This window comes from Entelurus aequoreus, linkage group LG21 (genome assembly GCF_033978785.1).
Source record: "Entelurus aequoreus isolate RoL-2023_Sb linkage group LG21, RoL_Eaeq_v1.1, whole genome shotgun sequence".
NCBI lineage: Eukaryota > Metazoa > Chordata > Actinopteri > Syngnathiformes > Syngnathidae > Entelurus > Entelurus aequoreus.
Genome location: NC_084751.1, coordinates 9,585,907 through 9,606,777, shown reverse-complemented (window position 1 = coordinate 9,606,777; position 20,871 = coordinate 9,585,907). Strand labels below are relative to the sequence as shown.

Sequence of the window (20,871 nt, the reverse complement as noted above, 5' to 3'; positions counted from 1 at the left end):
ATTTAATTTAAAAAAATAAAAAATAAAATAAAATATTTTTTAATTTTTTTTTGCATTTCTTGCACGGCCCGGTACCAATCGGTCCGCGGAACAGTACCGGGCCACGGCCCGGTGGTTGGGGACCACTGTTTTATATGACATTGTTCTTGGAAACCATGGTAAATGGTAAATGGGTTGTACTTACATAGCGCTTTTCTACCTTTTTTTTTAAGGAACTCAAAGCGCTTTGACACTATTTCCACATTCACCCATTCACACACACACATTCACCGTGGCAACCCTGACAGCGTGCACAATTTGAACTGCCGAAAAACAGGTTGACAATAATTGACGTAGTCCAAAGACGTTCATTAGGTCTTCCAAAAAAATGATGCAACTTTGTTATTCTTCTAGCCAGACCTGTTTTTATTTCCTACCTGACGGTTTCGGCCATAACTGTTTTTTTGAAGACCGAAAATCATGGAGACATCACGTGACAACCTCCGAGGAAGGCAACAGGTGGGGCTGAAACCGGCAGGTACGGAAACAAACACAGGTCTGGCTATAAGAGTGACAAAATTGCAGGAATTGACGCCATCTTGGCTAGATGGCTGAAAGGGGAGGGACTAACTGGAATAGTTGCAATTCAGCATAAAAAGAGAGAAGGCGAACAAGGTAAATATTGTGATGGTTACTTCTCATTCTCGTCACGTCTGAACTACTGGAATCCACTCTGTAGGGTTATGTGGTATACCAGCAGTACTAGTATAGTACCGCGATACTAATGAATCATATTCGGTACTATACCGCCTCTAAAAAGTACCGGATCCACCACCCCTTGCCCTCCCCCGTCGTCGTCACATTGTGTCATTGCTGGTTTTACGAGCAGAGGGGCATGTTCGGCAGCGCACACACACAGAGTACTTACAAGCAGACAGAAAAGGGAGAATGGATGCATTTTGGCATAAAAATTCAAGATAAAGGTGAAGTTATAACACTGAAACGCCCTCAGGAAGAGGTGCTTTAAGACATGGCTAGCTAGCTAGCAGCTAACATCCATCCACAGTGTTTTAGCTACTTCTAAATCACTAATCTTGCCTCCATGGCGACAAATAAAGTAAGTTTCTTACTGCAGGACAAGGACTAACTACACATGTTTCACTACACACTGTAGCTCACCGGCCTCAAAATGTAAACAAACACCATGGGTGGATCTACACCTAGCATCCACTGTAATGATACCAAGTACAGGAGCGTATCTAGTCGATACTACTATGATTACATCGATATTTTTTGGCATCACATCTTTTTTCGTTTTTAAAAAATTCATATTATGTTTATAAAGTCGGTAAATACGTCCCTGGACACATGAGGACTTTGAATATGACCAATGTATGATCCTGTAACTACTTGGTATCGGATCGACTCCTAAATTTGTGGTATCATCCAAAACTAATGTAAAGTATCAAAGAAGAGAAGAATAAGTGATTATTACATTTGAACAGAAGTGTAGATAGAACATGTTGAAAGAGAAAATAAGCAGACATTAACAGTAAATGAACAAGTAGATTAATAATTTTTACAGTTTGTCCCTCATAATGTGTACAAAATAATAGGTGTATAAATGACACAATATGTTACTGCATACGTCAGCAGACTAATTAGGAGCCTTTGTTTGTTTACTTACTACTAAAAGACAAGTTGTCTAGTATGTTCACTATTTTATTTAAGGACTAAATTGCAATAATAAACATATTTTTTATGTACCCTAAGATTTTTTGTTAAAATAGAGCCAATAATGAAATTTTTTGTGGTCCCCTTTATTTAGAAAAGTACCGAAAAGTATCGAAACACATTTTGGTACCGGTACCAAAAAAAGAGAGCACATCACCCCGATTCTCTGCTTTGGTTTTCTATTCATTTTAGAATTGATTTTAAAATGTTTGTTTTTAAAGCTTTGAATGGACCCGCCCCAAAGTACATCACGGACCTCATCCACATTTATTGCTCCAGCTCGCGCGTTGAGGTCCGAGGGCCGGTTCCAACTTGTGGGGCCTAAAACGAGGCTTATAACTACGGTGCCTTCTCTGTTGTTGGCCCTAAACTTTGGAGTGTTCTGCCCGTGGTAATCAAAAAGGTTAACCAACGAACGAGATTTCTCTACAGAATCTCCTCTCTGGTCAACAAAAGCACCATGCGGATTCTGGCGGGAAACTCTCGTTCAAACCTTTTTCGATTACGCATGCACCTCCTGGTACCCTAGCACCTCCAAAACCCTCAAATCTAAACTCCAAACATCCCAGAACAAGCTAGTCAGGTTACTTCTAGACCTCCACCCCAGATCCCACCTCATTCCTACCCACTTCTCCAAAGTGGGCTGGCTCAAGGTGGAGGACAGAGTTAAACAACTTGCACTGAGCCTAGTCTATAAAATCCGCTACACCTCCCTGATACCGAAGTACATGTCAAACTACTTCCTTAACGTAAATGACCGCCATAACCACAACACCAGGGGGAGCTCCACTAATCACGTTAAACCCAGATTCCGAACTAACAAAGGTCTTAACTCATTCTCTTTCTATGCCACATCAATGTGGAATACGCTCCCAACAGGTATAAAAGAAAGGGCATCTCTATCCTCCTTCAAAACCGCACTAAAAGTTCACCTCCAGGCAGCTACAACCCTAAACTAACACCCTCCCCGGATTGTTAATAATCAAATGTAAACAATCAAATGCAGATACTTTTTCTTATGCCTTCTGATCTCTCTCTCTCTCTCTCTCTCTCTCTCTCTCTCTCTCTCTCTCTCTCTCTATGTCCACTACTTGATGTCCATACCCCCCCCCCCACCACACCCCTGATTGTAAATAATGTAAATAATTCAATTCAATGTGATTATCTTATGTGATGACTGTATTATGATGATAGTATATATGATAGTATACATCTGTATCATGAATCAATTTAAGTGGACCCCGACTTAAACAAGTTGAACAACTTATTCGGGTGTTACCATTTAGTGGTCAATTGTACGGAATATGTACTTCACTGTGCAACCTACTAATAAAAGTCTCAATCAATCAATCAAAAACCCTCATGTCAGAATGGCCCCCACTGTTGTCGTCTTAAAACCCCCTTTTAGTCTCTGGCTTTTAAATCGGCGTGAGTCTTTTATTGTTTTATTCTATTATATTGATTTGTTTTCATTCTATTTTATTGATGTATTTTATTATATTATTATTTGTTTGTTGATTGTTTACTTGTTCCATTTTAAATGCTTGTAATTAGAGATGTCCGATATTATCGGCCGATATATGCGTTAAAATGTAATATCGGAAATTATCGGTATCGGTTTATTTATTATCGGTATCGTTTGTTTTTTTTTATTATATATTTTTTTTATTTTATTTTTTTATTAAATCAACATAAAAAACACAAGATACACTTACAATTAGTGCACCAACCCAAAAAACCTCCCTCCCCCATTTACACTCATTCACACAAAAGGGTTGTTTCTTTCTGTTATTAACATTCTGGTTCCTACATTATATATCAATATATATCAATACAGTCTGCAAGGGATACAGTCCGTAAGCACACATGATTGTGCGTGCTGCTGCTCCACTAATAGTACTAACCTTTAACAGTTAATTTTACTAATTTTCATTCATTATTAGTTTCTATGTAACTGTTTTTATATTGTTGTACTTTCTTTTTTATTCTAGAAAATGTTTTTAATTTATTTATCTTATTTTACTAATTTTTAAAAAAAGTACCTTATCTTCACCATACCTGGTTGTCCAAATTAGGCATAATAATGTGTTAATTCCACGACTGTATATATCGGTTGATATCGGTATCGATTGATATCGGTATCGGTAATTAGAGTTGGACAATATCGGATATCGGCAAAAAGCCATTATCGGACATCCCTACTTGTAATTGTATTTATTTTTCTGGAGACAGTTATGTTGTTAATAGTGCGATGTAAACAAAGGATTATTTTCCAGTGAGCGTAATGAGTACCGCTAGCTTGTTAGCTTAGCAGGCTGTTGTTATTAATATCAATGAATAACCAATCCTGCAAAGAACGTGTGTGTGTGTTGGGGGGGTGGGGGGGGGCTCATGTTGAGTCATCCGGGTCATAGGTCGTGTCTTTTTGGACTTCGCCATCCTTATCAGCGCCTCCTTCCTGCAGTGTGATTAGATTGTCGTGTGCTGACGGTCACAATACGTCCAAGTCAGATTTACATTGTTAGACTTTCCACCCCCGCCCCCGCCCCCCGCTGACAGTGCGTGTTTCTTCACGAAAAACCACGGAGGAAGTCTTCAAGTGCTGTTCCTAATATTCTGACCCATTTCTCCAATGAAAGGTTCTTACGGTCTGCATGAGTCCGACTTGGACAAAGTGTTCCGTCTTCCTAAAACCACCTTCATCGGCGGCAGCGAGGACACGCTGACGCTGAGGGAGATCGTACGCCGCCTGGAGGTGACACACCCGCGTCTTTGCGGGGCGACACCGCTTGACCTCTGACCCCACCCCTGCAGACGGCGTACTGTCAGCACATCGGCGTGGAGTTCATGTTCATCAACGACGTGCAGCAGTGCCAGTGGATCCGGCGGAGGTTCGAGAGCCCGGGAATCCTGCGCTTCAGCGCGGAGGAGAAGCGGACCCTGCTGACCAGGACGGTCCAGTCCACCAGGTGTGTTGCCGGTCCGACGCGTTGTGGGAGCCGTGCTGCAGCTTCTGCGCCTCCCCGGCAGGTTTGAGGAGTTCCTCCAGAGGAAGTGGTCGTCGGAGAAACGCTTTGGCCTGGAAGGATGCGAGTCGCTCATCCCGGCCCTCAAGACCGTCATCGACAAGTCCTGCGGCAGCGGCGTGGAGAGCGTCGTCATGGGGATGCCGCACAGGTCAGAGCTCTACACGCTAGAACAGTGGTTCTCTAACTTTTTTCACCTCAGAAAAAAACTTGAGTACTGTGGGGTTCAAGGAGCACACAACTGACCACCATAATCCATCCATCCATCCATCCATCTTCTTCCGCTTATCCGAGGTCGGGTCGCGGGGGCAGCAGCCTAAGCAGAGAAGCCCAGACTTCCCTCTCCCCAGCCACTTCGTCCAGCTCCTCCCGGGGGATCCCGAGGCGTTCCCAGGCCAGCCGGGAGACTAATAGTCTTCCAACGTGTCCTGGGTCTTCCCCGTGGCCTCCTACCGGTCGGACGTGCCCAAAACACCTCCCTAGGGAGGCGTTCGGGTGGCATCCTGAGCAGATGCCCGAACCACCTCTTGTGGCTCCTCTCCATGTGGAGGAGCAGCGGCTTTACTTTGAGCTCCTCCCGGATGGCAGAGCTTCTCACCCTATCTCTAAGGGAGAGACCCGCCACCCGGTTGAAAGCTCCTGGTACCCGTGATCTTGTCCTTTCGGTCATAACCCAAAGCTCATGACCATAGGTGAGGATAGGGACCTAGATCATGGTGATCAGTTGAAAGCTCCTTGTACCCGTGATCTTGTACTTTGGGTCATAACCCAAAGCTCATGAACATAGGTGAGGATAGGGACCTAGATCGTGGTGATCATTTGAAAGCTCCTTGTACCCGTGAACTTGTCCTTTCAGTCATAACCCAAAGCTCATGACCATAGGTGAGGATAGGAACCTAGATCGTGGTGATCGGTGGAAAGCTCCTTGTACCGTGATCTTGTCCTTTGGGTCAAAACCCAAAGCTCATGACCATAGGTGAGGATAGGGACCTAGATCGTGGTGATCGGTGGAAAGCTCCTTGTACCGTGATCTTGTCCTTTGGGTCAAAACCCAAAGCTCATGACCATAGGTGAGGATAGGGACCTAGATCATGGTGATCAGTTGAAAGCTCCTTGTACCCGTGATCTTGTCCTTTCAGTCATAACCCAAAGCTCATGACCATAGGTGAGGATAGGGACCTAGATCATGGTGATCAGTTGAAAGCTCCTTGTACCGTGATCTTGTCCTTTGGGTCATAACCCAAAGCTCATGAACATAGGTGAGGATAGGAACCTAGATCGTGGTGATCGGTGGAAAGCTCCTTGTACCGTGATCTTGTCCTTTGGGTCAAAACCCAAAGTTCATGACCATAGGTGAGGATAGGGACCTAGATCGTGGTGATCGGGGGAAAGCTCCTTGTACTGTGATCTTGTCCTTTGGGTCATAACCCAAAGCTCATGAACATAGGTGAGGATAGGGACCTAGATCGTGGTGATCGGTGGAAAGCTCCTTGTACCGTGATCTTGTCCTTTGGGTCAAAACCCAAAGCTCATGACCATAGGTGAGGATAGGGACCTAGATAATGGTGATCGGGGGAAAGCTCCTTGTACCGTGATCTTGTCCTTTGGGTCATAACCCAAAGCTCATGAACATAGGTGAGGATAGGAACCTAGATCGTGGTGATCGGGGGAAAGCTCCTTGTACCGTGATCTTGTCCTTTGGGTCATAACCCAAAGCTCATGAACATAGGTGAGGATAGGAACCTAGATCGTGGTGATCGGTGGAAAGCTCCTTGTACCGTGATCTTGTCCTTTGGGTCAAAACCCAAAGTTCATGACCATAGGTGAGGATAGGGACCTAGATCGTGGTGATCGGGGGAAAGCTCCTTGTACCGTGATCTTGTCCTTTGGGTCATAACCCAAAGCTCATGACCATAGGTGAGGATAGGAACCTAGATCGTGGTGATCGGTGGAAAGCTCCTTGTACCGTGATCTTGTCCTTTGGGTCAAAACCCAAAGTTCATGACCATAGGTGAGGATAGGGACCTAGATCGTGGTGATCTGTGGAAAGCTCCTTGTACCGTGATCTTGTCCTTTGGGTCAAAACCCAAAGTTCATGACCATAGGTGAGGATAGGGACCTAGATCGTGGTGATCGGGGGAAAGCTCCTTGTACCGTGATCTTGTCCTTTGGGTCATAACCCAAAGCTCATGACCATAGGTGAGGATGGGAACGTAGATCGACCGGTAAATTGAGAGCTTTGCCTTCTGGCTCAGCTCCTTCTTCACCACAACGGATCGATACAGCGTCCGCATTACTGAAGACGCCGATGGTGACGATCTCACCATCCACTCCAAGACTCCATAATCACCAACATTAAAAAACAGTAGCGTAGTAGGCGTAACTATTCATTAAAATGAAGGCAGAGGTTTTATTGAATACGTTTATGTAATATTTTTGAGCATTTTAATGAAGTGATTGTTTGGCGTACCACTAATGGTTCACATACCACAGTTTGAGCTAGAACATGCCGGAACGTCTTTTTTGTTCCAGAGGGAGGCTCAACGTGTTGGCCAACGTGGTCCACAAGGAACTGGACCAGATCTTCTGCCAGTTTGACCCCAAGCTGGAGGCGGCTGACGAGGTCCTCCCTCAGCATGTCCCGGTGAGCGTTTCCACCCAACTCACGCCGACGTGTGCTCTCAGGGTTCCGGCGACGTCAAGTACCACCTGGGCATGTCCCACACCAGGACCAACCGCCTGAGCGACAAGAACGTCACGCTGTCGCTGGTGGCCAACCCCTCCCACCTGGAGGCCGTGGACCCCGTGGTGCAGGGGAAGACCAAAGCCGAGCAGTTCTACAGCGGCGACTCCAAGGGCAAGAAAGTAGGCGGCGTTCCGTGCGAGAGCGCCATCGTGAGGTCAGGGCGCGTTGGTGACGTGTGTCTTGTCACCGCTCTCAAGGTGATGTCCATCCTCATCCACGGCGACGCCGCCTTTGCCGGACAGGGCGTGGTCTACGAGACCTTCCACCTCTCGGACTTGCCGTCCTACACCACGCACGGCACGGTGCACGTGGTGGTCAACAACCAGGTGCAGTGTTTCCCATAAGCTGACAAGATACCTGTGGCGGTGGGGGCGTGGCTATGGGCGTGGTCACCATGACATCATCAAGTAATTTGCGTAATTTACTACAATGATTTGATTTTCTCTAAAAAGGCTCAAAAAATGTATACTTACTAATTAATAATAACAGTTTTGTTTTAAACGTCCATCCATCCATTTTACAATATAATTACAACACTTTATGTACATATTTATATACAGATTTGAACAATAAGTTATTCACTGAAATATATTTATTAATTGTGGTTCTTACAAAAAATATATCTTATAAAATATAAAAGCTAAAATGTCTCATAAAGCTCTGCCCCTTTAATTAGTGCATACTAAATAATTTAACTTTAGCCTACTACTACAACCATATTATTTACCAGCAACATAAAGTGAAACAGAGGCAGAGGTGTCCTGCCACAGTCAGTAACAAATAAACAGAAAACAGTAGTGGTGGTAGATAGACACAGAGCTTCATCAAACATCTGATCCACTGAACAAAGAGCTCCAAAAATCTTGAACTTTAGACTGCCATCAGTTTTACTCCCTACACTTAACCACGTGTTTCCTACTGCCTGCAGACTTTGCACCCTTTGTTATATACACATGTTGTGTTTCTAATATAAATACATTTAATAAAGTCAAATACAAATAAGGCAACAAGAGAAGTATCCTACACTTCTCTTTTGTAAAGTAAATCTGAACAGCCGATATGGGCATCTACATCAACTATATGATTTACCTGAGAAGCTGGAGAGGACAATTTATTATTATTTTTTTTTTTTTAATTTAAATTTTTATTTTTTTTTAAATTTGTGGCGGACGTAATTCTTTCGTGGCGGGCCGCCACTAATAAATGAATGTGTGGGAAACCCTGAGGTGTGTGGGGCGTCCTGCAGGATTGAACAAATGTCTATGATGTCACAACTAGTCCAACTTTTAGGTTAAGTTCAGGCTGTCATCATGGCTGGTTAATGTACGCACACAAAATACATGTTGGAGAATGAAAGGATTTCAAAAAGGTTTCTATTGTTAATATATTACTTTTCATCCACGGACTGAAACCATAGGCTTTTCCAATAACACTACGTGTGTATTAGTGGGGCGTGTGTCAGGGACTCACAGCAGACAGGTAAGAGTCTTTTAGTTTATTTTAATGAACGCAAGGTGCAGCAGGAAAACATAGCAGCCTCCAGCAAACTGAGTCAGGAACATTCACAAAGGTACAATCCTGACGAAAGGGCGAGGCAGGCGTTTATAGAAGCCAGCTGATTGACAGCCACTAGCAGGTGTGGCCAGTCAGCGACAGGTGAGGGGAGAGAGCGCTCGGGGACACATGCAGGAAACGGAACTGAACATAAGGAACTAACTAAGGAAGCATAACAAGCCGTGAATGTGACAGATGGTCACAGCGGGGGCCGCATGGCTTACATGGTCGAACCAGGAAGAGGGATGATACTCGAAACCGGTTTTCCCGGTTGTTCGATAAGAAAAGAACCGAGTCCTCAGACTCGAATCCCTTTTTGAGAACCGGTACCCGTTATCGAGACCACTATAGTAAAGAAAAAGAGTTGGTTCTTTATTCGAATCCCTCGGACCGACTGCAGCATACTTGCCAACCCTCCCGTTTTTAGCGCCTCTCCCGACAAACTCCCGGTATTCAGCCGGAGCTGGAGGCCACGCCCCCCCCAAAAAAAAGTCTGCCGCAGCTGCGATTGGACCTGACCAGCCTCCGGGTACAAGTACTGGAGTTTAGTACTGGGGGGGGGGTCGGGGGCGTGTTTGGGGGCGTGGTTTTTGACAGCTAGAATTCACCAACTCGAGTATTTCATATATATTTCATATATATATATATATATATATATATATATATATATATATATATATATATATATATATATATATATATATATATATATGATATATATATATATATATATATATATATATATATATGATATATATATGTATGAAATATGTGACTTTCAGTGAATTCTAGCTATATATATATATATATATATTTTATTTACATAGAAAAAAAATTAAAAAATACTTGAATTTCAGTCTTCCGTTGGCTATCCATTAGATGGCAGTATTGTCCTGTTTAACTTCTCCGTTCATTGGGCAGGCAAAGCCTCTATTGTGGGAAAGCGGACGTGAGAACAGGCTGTCCCCACTCAGTCTCAGGTCCGCATTGAGCTGGAGGGGGCGTGGCCTCCAGCTCCGGCTGAATACCGGGAGTTTGTCGGGAGAAAATCTCTGCCGGGAGAGGCGCTGAATACCGGGATTCTCCCGCTAAAAACGGGAGGGTTGGCAAGTATGAAGTATGGACTCCAGTCCTGACCAGAAATGCTCCGTGTGACATCACAATAAATGGCGTCACGTAGCTCAGTCATTAGGCGCAGATAGCGAAAGCAGGAAAAACAATGGACCGGAAAAAGCACTCCAAGGTGTAATAAAGTTCCAAACAAAAGGTATAATCCAATGAATAACTTTACTGAGAGATTTGAGCAGGGTAAAACACATGACCAACACTTTTACCACCAACCGGAAACATAGCAACCAGGCTAGCAACGCACCTCCTTTACGGCAGCTGTCGCAACGTTCTTAAAGCAACCGCAGCACATACATATATATTCAACACATCTCCCTTTTTGAACTTTTGTTTTTCTTTCCTTGTAAACAAAACAAAATCACATTGTATATGTGTTGTCTGTCTAAATATATATAATGCAGACGAGGCGTGTTGGCTGAGTTCTTGACGTTTACTTTCAGAGCGTGCTCATAACCTCATTCTTAGCTGCCGGGTGGCGACATGCAACAACACTTTTCGGGGCTACCGCGCATGCCCGTCACTCCCGTTGCATGCTGGGTAGTGTAGTTGTTATATTCCCTAGCCTAGCTCATAACATCACATCTTTCCCCCTATAAAGAAATAATGTTAACTCAATAAAGTGTATTTCTTTTTTTAGCTTTAACTTTTCATTTTTTAGCATTGTAAACACATTTGCAAACAACTTTTCTCTTCATAGAATTTTCTTTCAATAAAGAAATAAAGTGCAAAAATGTCAGAGCATCATAACAAACAGTTATGTCAAATAGCAGCAGAAGTGCACTTTTTGGAAAGCTGTATTATTTTCAGTTTTGTGCCCAAGGGACTGATTTTATTTAACACTATATTATTATTTATACACCTATAGTGATCACAGAGACAGCTTGTTTTTGTGTTACTGTATATATTTGTTTTTCTGAAAAATCCCACTTAATATACTTTGGGTAACAACAGTCAATATTTATTTATTTTATATATTTTTTTTAGGTGGGTAACAGTCAATATTTATTTATTTATTAGATTTAAATTTTTTCTTATATAATAAAAGTGAGCTTTTGTTAAACCAAATATTGTGTGTTTTTTTTCATATACAACAACCTATCTGGACTCGATAAGAGAATCGATAAGGAATCAGTTCGATAAGAGGATTCGATAATAGGCTCGAACTCGATAATTTCTTATCAAACATCATCCCTAACCAGGAAGAGGGCGGGTTGAGCTCATTTGGAACGCCAGCGCGTTTCAAATACAGCAGATCTCACTGGTTTAGGTATTTCCTATTTAAGAACAGATTATACACAAACAAACAAACATTTGAATATATACAGTATATGTGTATATATATATGTACATTAGGGGTGTAACGGTACGTGTATTTGTATTGAACCGTTCCGGTTCGGGGGTTCCGGTTCGGTCCGGAGGTGTACCGAACGAGTTTCCACACGGACATATTAAGTAGCGTAACGCACGTTGTGTAAACAATGCACACTGAGGCACAACACACGGCATGCTAGCAGCTAACGGCAGCTACGTCCTCTTTTCACCGGACATGTCCTCTTTTGCGGAGCTGTCAGGGCGGAGTTTCTTAAATGCCTCAAATGTCCGGCATTTTGAGTTAAGGTTGCGTGTATTTTCAATGTACGTTCAGGGTTAAGAAGGGGTTAAAAGCAAAACACATTGTGCGCGCAGCAGCATTGGTGAGGGAGGGGCAGAGAGAGAGAGAGTTATGATAAACGCGCATGCGTCGCCAGGCTCTGCTTTTTATCCATAGATTTATTACATTTTATTTTTTATTATCTATAGCAGGGGTGTCAAAAGTGTGCCCCGGAGGCCATTTGCGGCCCACAGCTACTGTTTTAAAGGCCCACGGCACATTCTAAAAATACTATTAAAATAAACAACAACATAACAAAAGTGAAATAAAAAATCTTAAAGGTTAAATGTAATTAAGAAAAAGTTGCAATGTTGACTAATAAAACAAAGCTGTTTTTTTTTCTTTCAAACTGTCATTGCTCAAAACATAATATTGAATCAAAATCAATGTTATTATGAATTATTGACCTATACAAGGTTATATTCCACTAAGAAAATATTTTTGGTGGAAGATTTTGCAAATTTGGCAAATAAATAACCCAAAATTGTACAGGTATATTTTGTTGTTTTCTTACTGTACCGAAAATGAACCGAACCGTGACCTCTAAACCGAGGTACGTACCGAACCGAAATGTTTGTGTACCGTTACACCCCTAGTATATATATACATATATAAATACATTTACATATATATGTGTGTATATATATATACATACATATACTTACGTATGTGTATATATATATATATATATATATATATATATATATATATATATATATATATATATATATATATAATACAAATATTCTCTTTTTATTGTATTTTATTATATTTTAATTTACAGTAGGAAGGGTATTAATATTGCTCCCTTCCTCACGGTTTACCTAACACATGAAACGTGACGGCGGTGCGCTATCCACTTTCGCCGCCAGACGGCAGTAGAGTGTTGAATATTTTCAAATGTGTTATGTGGAAATTCCAACTTTGACCACAACGTCAGTCGCTATGGAGAGTTGACGCTTCCGATCATTTTCTGCAGAATGCACTGCTATATGATGAACTTATTACGATTATTTTATTGTTTATCATTCAGACTATTACACGCCCATATTAATGTTAACTCATATATATTTTTCATTTTTAAGAAATTTAAATAAATATATATATTTTTAATTATTGGATTATATTTTCATTCATTTATTCATATTTTTGTAATAATTTCAATTGAATTCAATAATATTTTTATTTATTTAATTTTTCTTTTTGGTATAAAGTATGTGTTTTAAATCTCTATATTATAGAGTATTTCCAAATATGCAGTATGTACTGTTTATGTACTGTTGCATTGCAATGCTGATGTCAGCTGATTGCACTGGAAAAAAAAGGTTATTTTAAATAATCTCAATGGAATAGCACTATTATATATTTACTAGTATTGTGAAGTTTTGTGTCTTATAACAAACTAGGGATGCTCAAAAGTAGTATTTTGTTCTTCAGAAGCTCTTTTGCCTGAAAAAATGTCTTGTGTCTTACTGAAAAATGACTATTCAGGGTATGGAGACCTGTTATTAAGTTTGTTTTGATATTTTGACTAGAAATATTGACTTGGGGAGATAGTGAGTTTTTCCCCTGGGTCTTGTTGCGCACAGATCGGCTTCACCACAGATCCCAGGATGGCTCGCTCGTCGGCGTACCCCACCGACGTGGCCCGCGTGGTCAACGCTCCCATCTTCCACGTCAACGCCGACGACTGCGAGGCCGTCGCGTACGTGTGCAAGGTGGCGGCCGAATGGAGAAACACCTTCCACAAAGACGTGGTGGTGGACCTGGTGGGTGTCGGACCGTCTCCCCCTGTCACATGTGCGTTTCAAACGAAGGCTCCCTCCCCTCAGGTGTGCTACAGGCGGAACGGCCACAACGAGATGGACGAGCCCATGTTCACGCAGCCGCTGATGTACAAGCGGATCAAGAAGCAGGAAGGCGTCTTGAAGAAGTACGCGGAGAAACTCATCGGCGAGGGCGTGGTCACCATGCAGGAGTACCAGGTACACTTAACGGTTTCCTACTGTGACCACATGACGTCGTTAGAGACTGATGATGATGACGGCAACGTCCGACTGTCAGGAGGAAGTGGCCAAGTACGACAAAATCTGCGAGGAAGCTTACGCTCGCTCCAAAGACGAGAAGATCCTGCACATCAAAGACTGGCTGGACTCCCCTTGGCCCGGTGAGACTTGTGTAACGCCACACCATCGGCACGCTTGGAAGATGCAATAATAATACATCAATGTGGAATAATAACTAATAGTTCAGACAGTGTTGACAAACAATGTTGCAACCTTGTGTGGGAAGCGCAAAAGAAGAATCCCTGTGGGATGCAGAAACTGGCAGAGAAATGTTCCGTGCAACGTTCATATTGTTGTTACTCAGCCAGCGTTTGTGGGTCTGATGGGCCCGTTGCATTTTGTGGCTTTTAATGCCTCACAACCAAACACTTTTATGTTAAAATACTGAACAGATGTTTATTGGGATAAGGTAAACATCTGTTCAGTATTTTAACATAAAAGTCTTTGATTGTGAGGCATTAAAAGCCACAAAATGCAACGGGCCCATCAGACCCACAAACGCTGGCTGAGTAACAACAATATGAACATTACACAAGGGTTAAGTCACCAAATGTAAATGGTGTATTGTTGGCGCTTTTTGGATGGTTATTTATTGGGTTTTATGGGCACAATAGAGGACCTCTCAATGTCTCTGCTGTAAGTGGACTTTTATTTGGGATTATTTAATATTTAAAATGTATTTTTTTCAAATCCACGATAAGCAAAATTGAAAGACATGTGCAGTTCCCCTTTAAAGTTGAATGTCTTTGTAGATACACTGACACAAAGTCTAACTTCATTATGTTTTTGCATCTGCTCCAATTTTTTTCCTCAGAATTTTCAACTAACTTTTAAAGGCCTTCTGAAATGATTTTTTTTTTATTTAAACGGGAATAGCAGATCCATTCTATGTGTCATACTTGATCATTTCGCGATATTGCCATATTTTTGCTGAAAGGATTTAGTAGAGAAAATTGACGATAAAGTTCGGAACTTTTGCTCGCTGATAAAAAAAAGCCTTGCCTGTACCGGAAGTAGCGTGACGTCACAGGAGCTAGTATTCCTCACAATTCCCCGTTGTTTACAATGGAGCGAGAGAGATTCGGAGCGACAAAGCGACGATTACCCCATTAATTTGAGCGAGGATGAAAGATTCGTAGATGAGGAACGTTACAGTGAAGGACTTGAGAGGCAGTGATGGACGTATCTTTTTTCGCTCTGACCGTAACTTAGGTACAAGCTGGCTCATTGGATTCCACACTCTCTCCTTTTTCTATTGTGGATCACGGATTTGTATTTTAAACCACCTGGGATACTATATCCTCTTGAAAATGAGAGTCGAGCACGCGAAATGGACATTTAAAGTGACTTTTATCTCCACGACAATACATCGGTGACACACTTAGCTACTGAGCTAACGTGATAGCATCGTTCTCAAATGAAGATAGAAACAAAAGAAATAAATCCCTGACTGGAAGGATAGACAGAAGACCAACAATAATATTAAACCATGTACATGTAACTACACGGTTAAAAATTCTCAGCCTGGTAAGGCTTAACAATGCTGTTGCTAACGACGCTAAGGCTAATTTAGCAACTTAGCAACCGGACCTCAACGAACTATGATAAAAACATTAGCGCTCCACCTACGCCAGCCAGCCCTCATCTTCCCATCAACACCCGTGCTCACCTGCGTTCCAGCGATCGACGGCACAATGAAGGACTTCATCCGTGGGTTTGGCGGCAAGCATCGGCTAGGCGTAGTAAGTAGTCCTTGTTGTGTTGCTGTAAGTATTGTACTTAGCCGCTAAGACACCGATCGATCCCACCTACAACGTTCTTCTTTGCAGCCTCCATTGTTCATTAAACAAATTGCAAAAGATTCACCAACACAGATGTCCAGAATACTGTGGAATTTTGTCGAAGAAAACAAGAGGTTTCTGTATCGGGTCGATGGGGTCCAACCACTTCCGTGGGTTTTGTGACGTCACGCGCATAAATCATATCCAAAGGAGTTTTTCAACCGGAAGTGTGGCGGGAATTTTAAAATGTCACTTTATAAGTTAACCCGGCCGTATTGGCATGTGTCGCAATGTTAAGATTTCATCATTGATATATAAACTATCAGACTGCGTGGTCGCTAGTAGTGGCTTTCAGTAGGCCTTTAAGTGTTTTTTAAAGAGGATTTTTTTGTGATGTGTACATTTTCAGAATGTGCTTGTTCTTTTTTTGGCCAAAGTAAGACAAAGAAAACAATTCTGAAGTTGTCTTTATTTTTGAATGATCATGCCATGATTTTGCCAGTCCAGCCCACTTTGGAGTAGATTTTCCTCCATGCGGCTCCTAAATTTGAGACCCCTGCCTAGATTGTCCTTGGGACATCACTTGGCAAATGTTCCGCACTAAAAACCCGGTTGGACTTTCCTACCATCTGGTTGTTTGACTCTCGAATGTCTCGGCAGATTTCTTCACTGCGGACGGACGCCCTAAAACTATGAGCTGTCCGCCCACCGGCCTGAGCGAAGACCAGCTGGGCCATATCGGGAAGGTGGCCGCCTCCGTCCCCGTGGACGACTTCACGGTCCACACGGGTACCCTCGCCGCTCTCCGGTCACCTCACCCGCCCGCTCGTGTTTGACGTGCCGCCATGTTTCAGGCTTGAGTCGCATCCTGAAGGCCCGGGCGGACATGTTGAGGCAGCGCGTGTGCGACTGGGCGCTTGGCGAGTACATGGCTCTGGGCTCGCTGCTCCAACAAGGCGTCCATGTACGTCTCAGCGGTCAGGACGTGGAGAGAGGCACCTTCAGGTAGAGCAGACACCTTCTCCCGCCGTCACCCTTTCACTGGTCCGTGGCGTTTGCAGCCATCGACATCACGTCCTTCACGACCAGAACACGGACAAGAAGACGTGCATCCCCATGAACCACATCTCGCCTGACCAGGCCTCGTACACCGTCTGCAACAGCTCGCTGTCCGAGTACGGCGTCTTGGGTGAGTACTTCACATACTCTTGCTCTACATTCTAAAGCAGTTAAAAGTCAGCATAGTGCCAGATGTCCTACATGTACAGTGTATACTAGGGATGTCCCGGTCTACAGTTCTGGCCTCAGAGCCGATCACGATTTTGAGTCCAAATCCGACACTTGGACAATAGTAATATGAATGAAAATGTTTTAAAACTGGATGAGGCAATTACTGAAGGAACTGCGTGTGAATGCTGAAGTTGAAGTGAAATGCTGACAGAATGTAGTAAGAATAGTTGGAATGGTTGGCAAATATAAATATGGCTGGCAAATAGTATATACCGACTCAGTGGCCTAGCGGTTAGAGTGTCCGCCCTGAGATGGGTAGGTTGTGAGTTCAAACCCCGGCCGAGTCATACCAAAGACTATAAAAACGGGAGCCATTACCTCCCTGCTTGGCACTCAGCATCAAGTGTTGGAATTGGGGGTTAAATCACCAAAAATGATTCGCGGGCGCGGCCACCGCTGCTGCTCACTGCTCCCCTCACCTCCCACGGGGTGATCAAGGGTGATGGGTCAAATGCAGAGAATGATTTCGCCACACGTAGAGTGTGTGTGACAATTAGAGATGTCCGATAATATCAGCCTGCCGATATTATCGGCCGATATATGCGTTAAAATGTAATATCGGAAATTATCGGTATCGTTTTTTTTATTATTTGTATCGTTTTTTTTTTTTTTTTTTTTTTTTTTTAAAATTAAATCAACATAAAAAACACAAGATACACTTACAATTAGTGCACCAAACCAAAAAACCTCCCTCCCCCATTTACACTCATTCACACAAAAGGGTTGTTTCTTTCTGTTATTAATATTCTGCTTCCTACATTATATATCAATATATATCAATACAGTCTGCAAGGGATACAGTCCGTAAGCACACATGATTGTGCGTGCTGCTGCTCCACTAATAGTACTAACCTTAAACAGTTAATTTTACTCATTTTCATTCATTACTAGTTTCTATGTAACTGTTTTTATATTGTTGTACTTTCTTTTTTATTCAAGAAAATGTTTTTAATTTATTTATCTTATTTTACTAAAAAGTACCTTATCTTCACCATACCTGGTTGTCCAAATTAGGCATAATAATGTGTTAATTCCACGACTGCATATATCGGTTGATATCGGTATCGGTTGATATCGGTATCGGTAATTAAAGAGTCGGACAATATCGGAATATCGGATATCGTCAAAAAGCCATTATCGGACATCCCTAGTGACAATCATTGGTACTTTAACTTTTTTAACTTCATGCTGGTCTGTTGTCTTTTTGGAATTATATTGAGTTGACAAAAAGAAAAAAAACGTGTAAAAAAGCGATAAAAAAACAGGAAAGGCGGCACACAGGCTGAGAAGTGACTCAATGGCTGCGCCCCGCTTTTTGCCTGCAGGCGGGACACAAAGTCAATGGCTGAATGAAATGTTCGTACACAGAGACATATTTGACTTGATGTAAAATGTTGTAAAAGGAAAAGAGGTTTATAAAAGGAGGTTCCACTGTACTATGTTAGGTATCCACATCTGACTCCATCACTTGACATTGTTACTTTCTTCTTGCGTCGCATGGTGAGCCATTCCTTTTCCTCTAGTCCTCCAGTGATAACAGTGTTTCCCACACATTCATTTATTTGTGGCGGCCCGCCACGAAAGAATTATGTCCGCCACAAATAAAAACAAATTTTTTTTTTTGTCCTTTCCGGCTTCCTAGGCAAATCATATCGTAGATGTAGATGCCCATATAGGCTGTTCAGATTTACTTTACAAAAGAGAAGTGTAGGATACTTCTCTTGTTGCCTTATTTGTATTTGACCACTACTGTCTTCTGTTTATTTGTTACTGACTGTGGCAGGACACCTCTGCGTCTGTTTCACTTTATGTTGCTGGTAAATAATATGGTTGTAGTAGTAGGCTAAAGTGAAATTATTTAGTATGCACTAATTAAAGGGGCAGAGCTTTAAGAGACATTTTAGCTTTTATATTTTATAAGATATATTTTTTGTAAGAACCACAATTAATAAATATATTTCAGTGAATAACTTATTGTTCAAGACTGTATATAAATATGTACATAAAGTGTTGTAATTATATTGTAAAATGGATGGATGGACGTTTAAAACAAAACTGTTATTATTAATTAGTAAGTATACATTTTTTGAGCCTTTTTAGAGAAAATCATATCATTGTAGTAGGGCTGCAACTAACGATTAATTTGATAATCGATTAATCTGTCGATTATTACTCCGATTAATAATCGGATAAAAGAGACAAACTACATTTATATCCTTTCCAGTATTTTATTGAAAAAAAACATCATACTGGCACCATACTTATTTTGATTATTGTTTCTCTGCTGTTTGTACATGTTGCAGTTTATAAATAAAGGTTTATTTAAAAAAAAAACAAAAAAAAAAACTTTTTTTAAATTTTTTTTTTAAAAAGCCTCTGTGCATGCGCATAGCATAGATCCAACGAATCGATGACTAAATTAATCGGCAACTATTTTTATAATCGACTTTAATCGATTTAATCGATTAGTTGTTGCAGCCCTACATTGTAGTAAATTATGCAAATTGCTCGACGATGTCATGGTGACCACGCCCATAGCCACGCCCCCACCACCACAGGTATCTTGGCAGTTTATGGGAAACACTGGATAATGATATGTAGTTTCTTTTCCGCCGTGGTGAGGATTAGTATCTTAGAAGCGGCTTCACTTTGTGAATTGGAGCCCTCCTGCACGTGTGTGAGAAGGAATTGTAATTGTGTCCCTTTAGAAGTGCAACTTTCACACAAAATCCCATAAAGAGGATCGGGACATCTCTAATATTTGAGTGTATTAGAAGTTTGGAACGCGGCCCACCACGTGTGCTGTCCCTAATCAAGTGGCCGCTGGTCATTAATAACGAGGCCGTCACGCAGGGTTCGAGTTAGGCTTCGCCATGGCCAGTCCCAACGCGCTGGTCCTGTGGGAGGCCCAGTTCGGAGACTTCCACAACACGGCTCAGTGCATCATAGACCAGTTCATCAGCTCGGGTCAGGCCAAGTGGTTCCGACAGAACGGCATCGTGCTGCTGCTGCCACACGGCATGGAGGGAATGGTACCTTTTTTTTTTTATTGGCTTTCTGAAAGTTTGTTGGTTTTTTTTCATTCATTTCAGGTAAAAAAAACTAAATCAACATAACATTGAAAATAAATCATGAATGAAAAGGATCAGAAAGAAGTAAACATGTACAGGACAGGACAAACGTTTGGACACACCTTCTCATTTCAATGTGTTTTCTTTATTTCCATGACTATTTACATGGTAGATCGTCACATGAAAACTGTGACACTTGTGAAGTGAAAACCATTCCAGGTGACTACCTCTTGAAGCTCATGGAGAGAATGCCAAGAGTGTGCAAAGCAGTAATCAGAACAAAGAGTGGCTATTTTGAAGGAACTAGAATATAAAACATGTTTTCACTTATTTCACCTTTTTTTGTTAAGTACATACACTACCGTTCAAAAGTTTGGGGTCACATTGAAATGTCCTTATTTTTGAAGGAAAAGCACTGTACTTTTCAATGAAGATAACTTTATACTAGTCTTAACTTGAAAGAAATACACTCTATACATTGCTAATGTGGTAAATGACTATTCTAGCTGCAAATGTCTGCTTTTTGGTGCAATATCTACATAGGTGTATAGAGGCCCATTTCCAGCAACTATCACTCCAGTGTTCTAATGGTACAATGTGTTTGCTCATTGGCTCAGAAGGCTAATTGATGATTAGAAAACCCTCGTGCAATCATGTTCACACATCTGAAAACAGTTTAGCTCGTTACAGAAGCTACAAAACTGACCTTCCTTTGAGCAGATTGAGTTTCTGGAGCATCACATTTGTGGGGTCAATTAAACGCTCAAAATGGCCAGAAAAAGTGAACTTTCATCTGAAACTCGACAGTCTATTCTTGTTCTTAGAAATGAAGGCTATTCCACTAA

At 41.9% G+C, this 20,871-nt stretch overlaps 1 protein-coding gene across 3 annotated transcripts in view; it reads left to right on the top strand.

Annotated features, from left to right (window-relative positions):
• The window catches only part of LOC133638321 (2-oxoglutarate dehydrogenase complex component E1-like), a 42,934-nt gene that overhangs the window by 10,749 nt on the left and 11,314 nt on the right, over positions 1-20,871 (top strand). For all 3 annotated transcript variants that reach the window (XM_062030817.1, XM_062030816.1, XM_062030819.1), the window contains 13 exons: positions 4,353-4,468; positions 4,528-4,682; positions 4,744-4,890; positions 7,272-7,362; positions 7,425-7,604; positions 7,683-7,811; positions 13,408-13,587; positions 13,651-13,803; positions 13,883-13,985; positions 16,326-16,454; positions 16,520-16,670; positions 16,727-16,854; positions 19,809-19,987. In XM_062030817.1, coding sequence (XP_061886801.1) covers positions 4,353-4,468; positions 4,528-4,682; positions 4,744-4,890; positions 7,272-7,362; positions 7,425-7,604; positions 7,683-7,811; positions 13,408-13,587; positions 13,651-13,803; positions 13,883-13,985; positions 16,326-16,454; positions 16,520-16,670; positions 16,727-16,854; positions 19,809-19,987 — 1,841 coding nt within the window. The remainder of the gene's footprint in view (positions 1-4,352; positions 4,469-4,527; positions 4,683-4,743; positions 4,891-7,271; positions 7,363-7,424; positions 7,605-7,682; positions 7,812-13,407; positions 13,588-13,650; positions 13,804-13,882; positions 13,986-16,325; positions 16,455-16,519; positions 16,671-16,726; positions 16,855-19,808; positions 19,988-20,871) is intronic.